Source organism: Temnothorax curvispinosus, unplaced genomic scaffold (assembly GCF_003070985.1).
Source record: "Temnothorax curvispinosus isolate PA1 unplaced genomic scaffold, ASM307098v1 QBEX01007285.1, whole genome shotgun sequence".
Taxonomy (NCBI): Eukaryota; Metazoa; Arthropoda; class Insecta; order Hymenoptera; family Formicidae; genus Temnothorax; species Temnothorax curvispinosus.
The window spans coordinates 572,271-588,212 of record NW_020217065.1 but is presented as its reverse complement, the minus strand read 5'-3'; the positions used below and the strand labels follow the sequence as shown (position 1 = coordinate 588,212).

The 15,942-nt window shown below is 24.2% G+C and overlaps 2 protein-coding genes and 1 long non-coding RNA gene across 3 annotated transcripts in view; all 3 read left to right on the top strand.

The window, feature by feature from the left end:
• The window catches only part of LOC112456868, a 12,395-nt gene extending 2,100 nt beyond the window's left edge, over positions 1–10,295 (top strand). The window contains exons 4-10 of the mRNA XM_025019646.1: positions 3,405–3,519; positions 3,753–3,892; positions 8,685–8,747; positions 8,869–8,971; positions 9,183–9,298; positions 9,636–9,753; positions 9,986–10,295. Of these exons, the coding sequence (XP_024875414.1) occupies positions 3,405–3,519; positions 3,753–3,892; positions 8,685–8,747; positions 8,869–8,971; positions 9,183–9,298; positions 9,636–9,753; positions 9,986–10,128 (798 nt within the window). The 3' untranslated portion in view covers positions 10,129–10,295. The remainder of the gene's footprint in view (positions 1–3,404; positions 3,520–3,752; positions 3,893–8,684; positions 8,748–8,868; positions 8,972–9,182; positions 9,299–9,635; positions 9,754–9,985) is intronic.
• Positions 6,337–7,897, top strand: LOC112456899. Its single transcript, XR_003041035.1, has 4 exons — positions 6,337–6,423; positions 6,544–6,643; positions 6,835–6,923; positions 7,423–7,897. It is a non-coding gene; the product is annotated as an uncharacterized LOC112456899 (long non-coding RNA).
• Positions 10,296–11,803: 1,508 nt separating the features above from the next.
• Positions 11,804–14,391, top strand: LOC112456897 (pheromone-binding protein Gp-9-like). The gene is made up of 5 exons (XM_025019694.1): positions 11,804–11,911; positions 12,596–12,674; positions 13,539–13,651; positions 13,835–13,940; positions 14,152–14,391. Exons 1-5 carry the CDS (start codon positions 11,870–11,872, stop codon positions 14,292–14,294), a joined length of 483 nt encoding a protein of 160 aa, XP_024875462.1. The 5' UTR covers positions 11,804–11,869; the 3' UTR covers positions 14,295–14,391.
• The last annotated feature ends 1,551 nt before the right edge of the window (positions 14,392–15,942 follow it).

Here is a 15,942-nt window from a genome sequence, read left to right as displayed (position 1 = left end):
ATATAGAGTAAATAAAATAAAAACATTTTTTATAAGTTTCAGTCATCAAGCTCATCAGAAATAAAAAACCAGCTTAAAAGTGCATTTGGATCAAACAATGATTTTAAAGCTTGCTTGACTGAAAATAATATGACTAGAGGTAAGTTATAACTACACACATCGTTGCCAACTTTCTATTTTTATTTTTTCTTTTGATCAGTTCTAAATTAATTCTGTTTTAACTGATTTAATTGGGCATTTGTCTTACTTACAATTTTTTAATATTTTAATTGAGTTAACTTTTTTGTAAAAACAATTTTTGGCTGTAAAAGCGTTTTTCTGTACGTTGATCTATTTTATTTTATTTTATAGATGATGCCTACAACGAAGAAGACGTAATAAATAACTTACATGTGAAACCTGAAAATGCAGAGAGAACAAAAAAAAATAGCTGCTGGATTGCGTGTATCTTCAAGAAACAGAATTTAGTAAGTGTTTATAAATATGTTACATATTTTAACATAATGTCCAATAATGCAATAATAACCTGTCACAATAAATAATAAAACTTTTAATTATTAAAGATTTAGTAATTTAATAATGCAATAATTATTAATAAAAAACGTATATGTACTTAACGACCATACACAAAGTAATATTATTATATGTTCTTAATAAAAATATATTATGCTGTTTAATTCATAATTAATATATTTTAAATTGTATAACTTTTTAAATGCACGAAATAATTATAAGTTATATTCTACTATTTTCTACTATTTACAATTTTTCTTTAATAATATTAGATGGAAGGAAAAAACATTAATGAAGCTCAAGTTCATGCAAAATTAAATGAAGTAATGAATGATGGTCCTGAACTAGCTATAGCACACAAAATTACGCGTAAATGCATAAAAAAAGGTAAATTATATCTTATTATATTATAATTATTACAAATATATAAGTACTACGACACTACAGTTACTAAGAAATAAAGTATTACAAAAACATGTATTATGTATACTTTTTCCATGTGTAGTATGCAAGTTTTGAAACAATACATTTGCTATTAGAATAAATAATCTCATAAAATATGTTATATATATATTTCAATATTATTTAATTATATTTTTTTAATTTTTATAAATATAGCAAACAGTATTACTCAAGAATGTGAGAAAGGTTGGTCTCTGAACGTGTGCATCGCAAAAGCTATACATAAATTAGGGCAACATAATGAACATGAATTAAACTCTGATACAGAAGACGGAGCGGTAACAGAACAAGCTGAATAAATACAAATAAATGCAAAAATTGAATATTATTCGTATAATTATTAATGTACATTTATAATACACACACAATATAATTTACCTTAAATAAATAGATATATAAATATATATGCTTTTGTATGTATTTTTTCCATTCTTATTTTTTTGATTTAATAAATGTGCTGCAAATATGAGAATTGTGTTTTAATTTTATTAAAAACTTATTTATAAGTATATAAAATAAACACATTTATAAAAACAATTTTGAACCTCTTATTATAATATATTTTTTAATAATAAAAAATTTGTTTATTTTGTAATATTTTTATCATTAAAAACTTCTTTTAACGCATATTAATAATATCTCTCTTTTACTAATCTCCTTTCCATTGAAACTACAAGAACAGTTTCGTTATCTTTAATTGGTAGTGTTATTGGAATTACGGTACAGTTTGCATTACAGCATTAGTATTTTCTATAACATACTAAAAATACATGGCATTATTTATATATTTGTAATCTCACAGCATAGTCTTAATAAAATAAATTTTTGCATTTAATATACTGCCATATTATTATTCTAATATATAACTAAAAAGAATGTTTGCTCTTAAAACATTATAATATTTTACAATTTAATAATGCAAAAATGCTTTACATAAATAAAGCGTATATTAATTTAAATCACGATTTAGCTTTCAACACAATACATAAATATTTTAAATAAATACTTGGAACCTACAAAATTTAACAATAATTTTATTATTACTTACTTTATTGTTAGAGGAAGGTCTTCTATTACACGATAGCAAGGTTTCTGCTAATCTAATAGGTTCTATCTGTTGGTTTCATCATGAATTTATTGCCCTTAGAGTAAAATCTGTTTAGTGGAAAATTCATTATTCAACCATGCATGCATTCACCTACTAAATTTTTTAATTCTGCACATGAACTTCCGGCAATCACGTAAAATATATGTGATATCTCATAATAGGTAAGGGACTTTCCTCTAATACTATTTATTTTATTTTTATATATTTGTGCCAATCCACATTGCAAGATAGTATTGGCGTATTATTATTATGGAAATAATCTCTAATCCATTAATGTTATATAACTAATGTTTGTATGATCTATGATCTTGGTTCTTTGACCCACGTATCTTATATTTTGACATGAGAATATATATACGGTGCAGCTGCGGTTGCTATGAATAATTGTGTTTAGTACAGTGGAGATATAATCTGTACAAAATGAAAAGTCTTGTGCTTTGCGCCTGTGTTTTAATACTTGCTGTAAGTACTATTTTAATAATCTACAAAAATTAATTTTAAAAATATACATTAAAAAAGATATAGATAGAGTAAATAAAATAAAAACATTTTTTATAAGTTTCAGTCATCAAGCTCATTAGAACTAAAAAACTGGCTTAAAAGTGCAGTTGGATCAAATATAATGAATGATGCTGAAGCTTGCTTGACTGAAAATGATATGACTAAAGGTAAGTTATAATTACACACATTGTTGCCAACTTTCTATTTTCATTTCTTCTTTTGATCAGTTTTAAATTAATTCTGTTTTAACTGATTTAATTAGGCATTCGTCTTACTTACAATTTTTTGATATTTTAATTGAGCTAATATTTTTGTAAAAACAATTTTTGGCTGTAAAACCGTTTCCCTGTACGTTGATCTATTTTATTTTATTTTATAGAAGACCCCTACAACGAAGTACAAATAATGAATAACTTTTATGTAAAACCTGAAAATGCAGAGAGAACAAGAAAAAATGGCTGCTGGGTTGCGTGTATCTTAAAGAAACAGAATTTAGTAAGTGTTTACAAATATGTTACATATTGTATACATAATGTCCAATAATGCAATAATAACCTGTCACAATAAATAATAAAATTTTTAATTATTAAAGATTTAATAATTTAATAATGCAATAATTATTAATAAAAAACGTTATATGTACTTAACTACTAATTAATACACAAAGTGATATTATTATATGTTCTTAATAAAAATATAATATGCTGTTTAATTAATAATTAATACATTTTGAATTGTATAACTTCTTTAAGGCACGAAATAATTATATGTTATATTCTACTATTTCCCACTATTTATAATTTTTTTTTAATAATATTAGATGGAAGGAACAAACATTAAGGAAGCTCAAGTTCATGCAAAATTAAATGAAATAATAAATGACGGTCCTGAATTAGCCGTAGCACACAAAGTTGCACGTAAATGCATAAAAAAAGGTAAACTATATTTTATTATATTATAATTATTACAAATATATGAGTACTACGACACTAAAGTTACTAAGAAGTAAAGTATTACAAAAACATGTATTGTGTACACACTTTTTCCATGTGTAGTATACAAGTTTTGGAACAATACATTTGCTATTAGAATATAATAATCTCATAGAATATGTTATACATATATTTCAATATATTTAATTATATTTATAAAATTTTTATGAATATAGCGAAAAGTATTACTCAAGAATGTGAGAAAGGTTTCTCTCTGAACGTGTGCATCGCAGAAGCTATACATAAATTAGAGCAACATGATGAACATGAATTAGACTCAGATACAGAAGACGAAGCAGTAACAGAACAAGCTGAATAAATACAAATAAATGCAAAAATTGAATATCACCCGTATAATTATTAATGCACATTTATAATACACACACAATATAATTTACCTTAAATAAATAGATATAAATATATATATATATATATGCTTCTGTATATATTTTTTTCATTCCTATTTATCTGATTTAATAAATGTGCTGCAAATATGAGAATTGTGTTTTGATTTGTTTTGATTTATTGAACTCATTTCTAACTATATAAATAACCATATTTATAAAAACAATTTTAAACCTCTTATTATAATACATTCTTTAATAAAGAATTTGTATATTTTGTAATATTGTTATCATTAAAAACTTCTTTTTACACATATTAATAATGTCTCTCCCTTACTATAATCTTCTTTCCATTGAAACTTACGAGAACGGTTTCGTTTACCATAGGAACAAATATTCCATCGGTTTCAAAAATGCTTGAAGGTCTAGGTTTAATAAAATAGTTTATAGTGTTAATTTATTAAATAAATTATTAAATAATTATCCAATTAATTTATTTACATCTAGCTATTTAAATATCATATTTGGAAAAAAAGTGTAACATATCCCAGATAACACATACACGTTTCAGAAATGTTTTATAAGTGTTTTTTTGAAACTTTTTATAACCAATTTCTAGAAACGTTTCTCATGAGTAAAAATGTCCATTCAAAAAACGTTTAATGGAACGTTGATTTTCTGATAAAGTAACGTTTAAAAAACTATTATAGAAAGGTTATTTTAATGATGAAGAAATTTAAAAATTCCTACTTTTTACACCTTTTGAACGTGTTTATGACGTTTTTAAGACATGCATGAGAATGTTCTAGAAGTTTATATTATTTATAACGCTATTCTTTTTTGAAGAAATTCCTGAACTGGTGTATGTACATTTGTGCAATAAGTTAGAGTAAAACAAAATATGCTTGTCTCACTCCAACTTAGGTATTATACTACTGATGTACACCAGGAAGTTCTTCAAAACAAAACAAACATATAAATGTACTTTCAATGGCCACGTTCAGTAGGACATTTATTTTGCAATTGTTGAAAGTTTTCTAAGCTCAGATTTGTCCGATGGCAAATAGATTTTAAACTGATAGGACAAACTTAATTTAATTAAATAAGTGGATATATATGTGCATGGATAAAATAATTTATTTTGAGCAATAATTAATGCAATATAAATTTAAATGTTTTAAAAGAGGCTATTAAAACTATTACATATAGATAAAGCAAATTATAATTTTGAAAGAAAAAATTTAACAAATATTTTTGTTAACTGTAGAAACGTAAAATATACGTTTCTTTAAATTATGGTTTCAAAAACATTTTTGTTTAAACGTTTCTCAATGGTTCTTTACGGTTATGAAACTACGTATACGTTCAAAAAACGTATATGAAATTAATGTGTTACCTGGGATGTTCTTTAGTTCTTATTATTTCCTAATTAGTTTTTTTTCTATTCTAGCAAAGGTCCTTATAGAAAAGTGCGAAAAAAGCTTTGTTCTTACGGAATGTTACCTAAAAGCTGAAGGGAAAGTTTTTTTCTTCTCCTTCTTCTGGAAACCAGAAAAACCACGAGCATGAAGATAAATCTGAAAAATAATAAATGCAATTAAAAACATATTGATATATTACATAAGACATATTGCTCAAAATGATTGATAATCGATATTTCCATTGAGACTATATGAGAACCGTTTCATTACCTTTAATCGATGGTGCTATTGGAATTACTGTAGAGTTTGCATTACAGCATTAGTTTTTTCTTTCTAATTGGAAGTGTGCGCTTGTTTTCAACTAATAATAAAATAGGTCGTTATCATATTTGTTACTTTTTTATTGTAATAAATAAATTTTTTGATTATTCTTTGTGCTTGAGCGTCTTTATCCTATAATATAATAAAAGTACATTATATTATTTGTATATTTGCAATTTTATAGCATAGTTACAATACATTCAATGTTTGCATTGAATATATAATGCCATATTATTATCTTATATAACTAAGAAGATGTTTACTCTTAAAACATTATAATATTTTACAATTTAATAATGCAAAAGTGCTTCATATAAATAAGCTTCTATTCATTTAAATCACGATTCAGTTTTCAGAACAAGAAATAAATATTTTAAATTAATAGTTATAACAAACGTATAATATAAATATAATCTATAAAGCTTGTCTCAATAATTTTAATATTATTTATTTTATATTATTACTGTTTATTTTTTTTTTACTATTTAACTTTATTCTTTACATCCTTGTCAATCCACATTGCAAGATAATATTTAAGTATTATAATTATGGTAAATAATATTTACACGCATTAATGTTATATAACTAATGTTTGTATGATCTATAATCTTGTTTCTTTAACCTATATTTTATATTTTAGCATAAGAGTATATATACGATGTAGCTGCGGTTATCTTAAATGATTGCGCTGAATGTAGTCGAGATATAATCTGTACAAAATGAAAAGTCTTGTGCTTTGTGTCTGTGTTTTAATACTTGCTGTAAGTTTTAATAAACTATACTTAAATAATTTTATAATAAATTAAAAATTTTCATATAAAATAATACACATTAAAAAAAAGTATAAAATAAATAAAATAAAAATTTTTTATAATCTTTAGTCATCAAGCTCAGAACTAAGAAAATAGCTCAAAAGTACAGTTAAATCAAACCTAGACAATGATGCTGCAGCGTGCATGACTGAAAATAATATGACTAAAGGTAAATTATAATTACATACATTGTTGCCAATTTTCTAATTTTTACTTCTTCTTTTGATCAATTCTAAATTAATTCTGTTTTAACTGATTTGATTGTGCGTTCTTCTTACTTACAATTTTTTAATATTTTAATTTAGCTAACATTTCTGTAAAAGCATGTTTTCCTTTGCGTTGATCTATTTTATTTTATAGATGACCACTACATAGAATATGAGATAACAAATGACACACACGAGGAACCTGAAAATGCAGAAAGAACAAGAAAAAAATGACTAATGCAGGTTTGCGTGTGTTTTAAAGAAACAGAATTTAGTAAATGTTCACAAATATGCTATACATATTTTATACATAATGTTCAATAATCTGTCGCAATAAATAAACATTTCCAATTATTAAAGATCTAGTAATTTAATAATAATGCATTAACTTTTAATGCAATTAATAAAACATAACATACACTTAACGACCAATTGATATACAAAGTGATATCATTATATGTCGTTAATAAAAATATATTACTCTGTTTAATTAATTAATATGTTTCATAATTAATGAACATGGGTAAATGGATTATTACAATTATATAAAACTACACTATAGTTATTACTAAGAAATAAAAGACACTACAGATAAATATATTATGTACACTTTTTGCATGTGCACTATGCAGTTTTGGAACAACATATATATTTGCTATTAAAATACAATAAAGTTATAAAAAATATTATACATATATTTTAATATTATTTAATCATATTTTTTAAATTTTTATTTACATAGCAAGAAATATTACACAAGTATGTGAGAAAGGTTTCTCTCTGTACGCATGCGTCGCAGAAACTTTATTTAAATCACGAACCTGAAAAACATGAAATATTAGAAGCAGAAGCAGCAGAAATAGAAGACGAAGTGATAACAGCTAAAATAAGCTGAATAAATACAAATAAATAAAAATTAGATATTACCCATATAATTATTAATGCACATGTATAATACACACACTACATAATTTATCTTAAATATATATATATATATATATATATATATATACTCTCTTGTATGTACACTGTGCGCATCAATGATTTCTTTTCTGAGGTCAGGGGGAAACATAGAAGTCTAGAGACGCTATTAGTAACTTCTATTAAAATCATTAGAATTTTTATGTTCCCTCTTTACCTCAGGAAAGGAATTATTGACGCGTATTTTATTCTCTCTATTCTTATTTTTCTGATTTAATAAATGTGCTGCAAATATGCGAATTGTGTTTTGATTTATTAAAATCATTTCTAAGTATATAAAATAAATACATTTATAATAACAATTTTAAATTCCTTACTACATATAATACATTCTTTAATAAAGAATTTGTATATTTTGTAATATTTTTATCATTAAAAACTTCTTTTTTGACGCATATTAATAAAATATCTCTCCCTTACTAATCTCCTTTCTATTGAAACTACAAGATCAGTATCGTTATCTTTAATAGTGTTATTGCTACAGTTTGCATTACAGCATTAGTTTTTTCTATAACATACTAAAAATACATTGTATTATTTATATATTTTTAATTTTATAGCATAGTTTTACTAAAATAAATTTTTGCATATAATACTACCATATCATTATTCTAATATTGTATAACTAAAAAGAGTGCTCTTAAAACATTATAATATTTTACAATTTAATAATGCAAGCATGTTTTATATAAATAAAGTGTCTATTTATTTAAATCACGATTTAGTTTCCAAAACAACACATAAATATTTTAAATAAATACTTGAAATTTATAAAATTTGACAATAATTTTATTATTACTTATTTTATTATTATTATTTATTTTATTTTTATATATTTGCGCCAATGCGCATCGCAAGATAGTATTGGCGTATTATCATTATGGAAATAATCTCTAATATATTATATAACTAATGTTTGTATGATCTATGATCTTGGGTCCTTGACCCACGTATCTTATATTTTGGCATGAGAGTATATATACGATGAGCTGCGGTTGCTATGAATAATTCTGTTTAATACAGTGGAGATATAATCCGTACAAAATGAAAAGTCTTGTGCTTTGCGCCTGTGTTTTAGTACTTGCTGTAAGTACTATTTTATTAAACTACTTAAATAATTTTAATGAATTACAAAAAATTATTTAAAAAATACACATTAAAAAAGGTATAAATTAAATAAAATTAAAATATTTTTTATAAATTTTAGTCATCAAGCTCATCAGAAATAAAAGACCGGCTTAAAAGTGCAGTTAGATCAAACCTACAAAAATATGCTGAAGCTTGCTTCTCTGAAAATAATGCGACCGGAGGTAAGTTATAATTACACACATTGTTGCCAACTTTCTATTCTCATTTCTTCTTTTAATCAGTTATAAATTAATTTTGTTTTAACTAATTTGATTGGGTATTTGTCTTACTTACAATTTTTTAATATTTTAATTGAGCTAATATTTTTGTAAAAACAATTTTTGGCTGTAAAACGTTTCCCCGTACGTTGATCTATTTTATTTTATTTTATAGATGACCGCTACACAGAAGAAGATATAATGAATAACTTATATGCAAAACCTGAAAATGCAGAAAGAACAAGAAAAAATGGCTGCGTGCTTGCGTGTGTCATGAAAAAACAGGATTTAGTAAGTATTTACAAATATGCTATACATATATTTCATACGTAATGTCCAATAATGCAATATTAATCTGTCACAATAAATGATAATATTTCCAATTATTAAAGATTCAGTAATTTAATAATAATGCATTAACTATTAATACAATTAATAAAACGTTATATGTACTTAATGACCAATTAATACACAAAGTAATATTATTATGTTTTTAATAAAAATATATTATGCTGTTTAATTCATAATTAATACATTTTGAATTGTATAACTTTTTAAATACACGAAATAATTATATGTTATATTCTACTATTTCTTACTATTTATAATTTCTCTTTAATAATATTAGATGGAAGGAACAAACATTAAGGAAGCGCAAGTTCATGTAAGAATAAATGAAGTGCTGATGAATGACGGTCCTGTACAAGCCGAAGCACACAGAATGATGCGTAAATGCATGAAAAAAGGTAAGCTATATCTTATTATATTATAATTATTACAAATATATAAATACTACGACACTACAGTTACTAAGAAATAAAGTATTACAAAAACATATATTATGTGCACTTTTTCCATGTGCAATGTGCAAGTTTTGGAACAATACACATTTGCTATTAAAATACAATAGTCATAGAAGATATTATACATATATTTCAATATTATTTAATTATATTTTTTAAATTTTTATTTATATAGTGAGAAGTATTACGCAAGAATGTGAGAAAAGTTTCTCTTTGCACGTATGCATCGTAGAAGCTATGGATAAATTAGGGCAACATAATGAACATGAATTAGACTCAGATACAGAAGACGAAGCGGTAACAGAACAAGCTGAATAAATACAAATAAATGTAAAAATTGAATATTACTCGTATAATTATTATTAATGCACATTTATAATACACACACAATATAATTTACCTTAAATAAATAGATATATATACACTCTTGTATGTACTTTCTCCATTCTTATTTTTCTGATTTAATAAATGTGCTGCAAATATGAGATATGTGTTTTAATTTTGTTAAAACTTATTTATAAGTATATAAAATAAACACATTTATAAAAATAATTTTAAATTTCTTATTATAATACATTATTTAATAATAAAGAATTTGTTTATTTTGTAACATTGTTATTGTTAAAAACTTTCTTTTTAATGGATATTAATAATATATCTTTATATTATTATACATGTAATAACATTATATATTTTTTTCTATTATAACCGTATTTAAAATCTTTTCAAATAATGCAACAAAAATTTCTTACTTTAACATTTCCGTAATTCCATCTATTACATATCTTATTCTTCTAAAATTGCCAAAATGCATTTAACGCTAAAATACAAATTGCTTGAAAATATAAAAATCAGATATATGTAGTAACGTATTCTTTAAAAAGATATTTTAATAATATTCAAATAACATTTATTTTATAGAAAGAAAATTAGGTAAAATTATGTATTTATCTACCATGAGTACATTATCACAAATGTTCATAGTTTCTAAATTAATTCTACCCACTGTCGATCTTTATTAATGTACATAAATTATAAATTATAAAAAAACAAAAATTAAATACAACCGTCCTAATTTTCATCATAACATAATTATTCAAGTTTGAAATTTACGAGATTTTGATAAAAGAATACGTGCAAATTTTTGTTTTCTTTGGTTGATAAAATTGCCTGATTAAAGTTTGATTTGTTTTGATCAGTTGATCCATCTTTTCTTGATATCTGTTTATATTTGCAGTCGTTTTTCATTTTTAGTTTGGATTTATTAACAGTCAATTATATATAAGTAGATTACTTTGTGTGCTCTGCTTTTTATTACTTTTATTATGTCCAATTAGTTTAAAGAATAACGTATCACAGGTATACAGCTGTATACATCTAAAGAAAGGCTCAGTTGTCTCAATAGAAGCCACCAAGTGAGTTAAAACCGTAAGAAGCAATGTTAGATCAAATGTTAAGGAGCTTCTCAATGTACTTTCCGATTATCGCGGTATTATATTTTACAAATTCTTGCCACAAGGTATTATGGCATTTGGCCAATCGCTTACGATCGCCGATTAAAGACTTCCGATTGCCTAACTTCTAATGCATTCTTGTGTTATTATAATTAATTTATTTAAATATTTATGTTTTTGTAAATTTATCCCAAGACTATTCTTCTGCAAACATTTGCAATATATCAATCATTAGAAATCTAAAAATTCTCTGGAATATACAACAGAGATAAACACATACGTCTGATTAACTGACGTAATATAAACATTAAAAAATAATTATAAAGTAATCAGAATATGTGAACATACTAGGCTTATACATATGAGAAAATTGCATACGTAAGTCACATCTTAGCAACTTATATTAGTAACAATGTGAGTTTGTATGAGTGATTTATCATCTTTTGTACAAGTATTTCATGTGTTTATGTGATCTATGATCTCGCAACACTAATCTATGCATTTTACATATTCTGACAGTATAAATATGATTGCTATTAGGCTCCAGTGCGTTATTGTACAAGCACGTTTAAACATAGCGGAATAATTTTATTCATTCATTTAAGATGGAGAAGCTTATATTCTATATTTGTACTTTTGCGCTAATTGTAAGTACCTAATTTCTGTCATAAAAATTAAATATTAATAAAAAGATAAAAAATTTTTTAGAGATCCCTGGCGGAAATATTTCTACAAAATTTAAAAAACTATAAAATATAATTGCCAGAATCTATTAAATTCTACATGAATTTAGGAAGTACTACAAAATTCTACATGAAAATGCTAGAATTGGAACTTTTGTAAATTTTTGTAGTATTCTACAAGTAAGCAGATGTTTTAATTTTTTAAGATTTTGTTTCTTCTTAAATTTTTAAAATTTGTAGATTTTTGTACTATTTTTTATAAATTATAGTTTTTCATAAAATACTACTTGCGATAATTTCTTGATTTGAGAACATTGTAATTTGTGGTACTAATTTGTAGATATTTCTAAAAAAAAAATAACCATTTCTGCAAAAAATTAAACATTTCAACAAAAATGTACAAATTTTTATTTCTAGTTAAATTTTGTAGTTATTCATAGAATTTTTTTCCGCCAGAGATGCAATAAAAATTCTTTTACAAATTAATTATAAACAAGTTATAAGTATTAAGTTATATTATTATTGCTTATACATATAATTAATATGTCATAATATCTATATGTGTTTATGCACTACGTATGAAAAAAAAACTTAATTAACATAAAGAACATTAAAATAATAAGCAAATTAAAATTGCGTATATTTCAGTCTTTTACTGTTGGCTCGAAGTTGGGAGCTGGCAATAAATATTACAATACCTGCTTAACTGAAAATAATGTATCTGATGGTAAGTCTATACATACAAAAACAGATTCTTATTTGATTTGCATGTCTTCTTAATTATACAACAAAACCAAAGATATTACATGTTTAATTATGAGTTAGTTATTTTTGAACAAAAGTGTATTATATGTCATTTTTTTCATATAAAAAGAAATTCTATTAAAGACAATAATACTTAAAATAAAAATTAAATAAAGTGTTTAACTAGCATTTTTAAATTTTAATTTTTATGAGTATTATACAACTATTTTTATTATTTTCCATAAATTATTAGAATTTTGATACATAAGCGCAAAGGACCCTGCAACGGTCCATAAGGGTTTTGGCTCCCAGTCAAATTTAACAATAATGTAGGATAATGTAGGACACACACAAACAACTCTCTTTCTCCCTTTCTACCTGCGTGTGAGTTTAGTATCAAAACAGATATGACTTATCATGATATATTCCTGTTGCAAACTGCCATTAGCTGAAACCTGAAACTCTCATTTTTTCACTCTTTAATGCCCTATATCTCGGAAACTGTCCATTTTTGAGCTTGGTGCCTATGGACACTTTTTATCAGCATGTTATGAACTACATTATCCTACATTATTGTTAAATTTGACTGGGAGCCAAAACCCTTATGGACCGTTGCGAGGTCCAAAATTATTTATGAAATAATTAAAATTATGTAAAAGAAGATATATAATATAATATTTTGGATATTCTAAAGAAGTTTGTTCTATCTCAAATACCTGAAAACTTATATAAAAATTTATAAATTTATAAACTTTTTTAGAATAAAGTGATAGAACAAATAAAATTTTTGTAATTATTTACATACATACAATATAAATATATATATATTTTTAAATACATTTTCTAGATGACATGCTTACAATACGAGATATAATAGAGGACAAACACAAACAAGAAAATCAAGAAAAAATAAAAAAGAATGGTTGCGTTATGCAATGCTTGTTCCAAAAGGATGGAGTGGTAAGTGATACCTTTTGCTATCATTGTAAAAAAAATGTTTGAGCTATATACAAACTAATAAAACACTATTTAAAACATGAGAATGTAATCTTTGTATTAATGTTATTATAATACAATGATATATTATATTATAATATTATCTATTAATATCTACATTTTATATGTTTTTCTTGGAAATATTAGATGGAGGGATCGGAATATGACAGCGAGTTTACCAAAAGAACAAATGCTCCATCAGGTTCAGAATATTCAAAAATATTTGAAGCTCTAGATAACTGCATAAATGAAAGTAAGTTATATAATCGCGTTAAAAATATAAAATTATTGACTTTGTTTAAGAAACCTGTTTATAGTGTTAATTTATTAAATAAATTATTAAATAATCATGCAATCAATTTATTTATATCCAGTATTTAAACGTTATATTCGGAAAAAGGGTGTAACATATGTTTTTTTTTTTTTTTTATTATTTCCTGCTTAGATTCTTTTTTCTATTCTAGCAAAGGACCTTACAGAAAAATGCGAAAAAAGCTTTGCTCTTACGGAATGTTTCCTAAAAGCTGAAGATAAATTATATCCTTCTCCTTCTCCTTCTTCTGGAAACCAGGAAGAACATGACCATGAAAATAAATCTGAAAAATAGTAAATGCAATTAAGAATAGCTGATAAATAATTAATAAATAAAAATCAGAAGTGTATACAGTGTATAGCATTTCCAATAAAGAGATATATTCACACGATTTTCTTTCGTTTTGGTGCATTGATACGAAAACTAAATTTTGGTTTAAATGATAGTATATTATTGACTATCTTTATTAAAGAATTAGAATATTATCGATCTTTTTAAACTTATAATATTGTATAAATAAATGGACAATTGTGTTATAAATAAATTTTTATATATTGCATTATTTTTATTTACACATAGCCTTTCGTATTCAAATATACTTGCGTATCTATAATAATTACACACATATACATACATATCAATTTGCTATACGTAATTTGTATCTTATATATAAAATTATTGATTAATTAAAAATTATGGATTGATTGTTTTACACATAAAATATGTCAATGATTCTAAGCTCATAATTGATTTTATAAAAATAGCTCTTGTACATAAATTTTATTTATTGTTAATAAAATCATATAATCCCCATTGTGTGCTTTTAATTATTCAGTTTTATCGTTAATGTACAAACAAAAAAAATTTTTGCACGATTTCCACAATTTTTCTTCCTTTTTTAATAAAAATCATACTTTTGCAACTATATAACTGCAAATCCGACAAAGCCCATAAGATAAATTGCACAAAATGATTAATAATAATCGATTATATTAAGTTGAATAATATGGATTTGAGAAATTTATCTCTCCTATATTACGGCGTTAAATGTTATTCTGACATACGTTATTTGCGAGAGAGCCATTGGTTTCACTAATCTCCTTTTCATTGAAATTACGAATATTGTTTCGTTATCTTTAATTAATGGTGCCACTGGAATTATGGTACAGTTTGCATTACAGCATTAGTTTTTTCTTTCCAATTAGAAGTGTACGCTTGCTTTTGAACTAATAACTGAATAGGTCGTTATCATAATTGTATTTAACTACTGCTTTGTTGTAATGAATAATTTATCTGATTATTCTTTGTGCTTAATCTTCATCATCCTATAATTTAAGTACATTATGTTATTTGTGATCTCGTAGCATAGTCTTAATAAAATAAATTTTTGTATTTAATATATATGCTACCATATTATTAGCACAAATGCTCAGCTTCTACTTGATTCTATACACACTGTTCTTTATTAATGTACATAAATTATAATTAACAGGAAAATGAAAATTAAATACAACTCTCCTAATTTTTTCACAATATAATTAGTTAAGTCCAAAATTCATACACGAAAATTTCTAATGCATTTTTGTGTTAATTAATCCAGTCAAATTACTTCTGTTTTTGAAAATTTATCCCTTATAGGGATAATTATTTATAGACTTTTTTAAACATTTGCGATATAGAAATCCGGAAATTCTCTAGAACATACAGCAGAGATAAACACGTCTAATTAACTGACGTAATATAAACATTAAAAAATAATTATAATGTAATCAGCATATAAACATACTCATACATGTGAGAAAATTACATGTGTAAGTTATATCTTAACAACTTATATTATATAGCAACAATGTGAGTTTGTATGAGTGATTTATCATTATCTTTTATACATGTACTTCATGTTTATGTGATCTAATGATCCCGCAACTTTAATCTATGCATT

Coding starts and splice junctions, on each gene's coding strand:
- LOC112456897 (XM_025019694.1), top strand. CDS start 11,870: ATGGAGAAGCTTATATTCTATATTTGTACTTTTGCGCTAATT. Junction 11,912..12,595: donor TTTGTACTTTTGCGCTAATT/GTAAGTACCTAA, acceptor CGTATATTTCAG/TCTTTTACTGTTGGCTCGAA. Junction 12,675..13,538: donor TGAAAATAATGTATCTGATG/GTAAGTCTATAC, acceptor TACATTTTCTAG/ATGACATGCTTACAATACGA.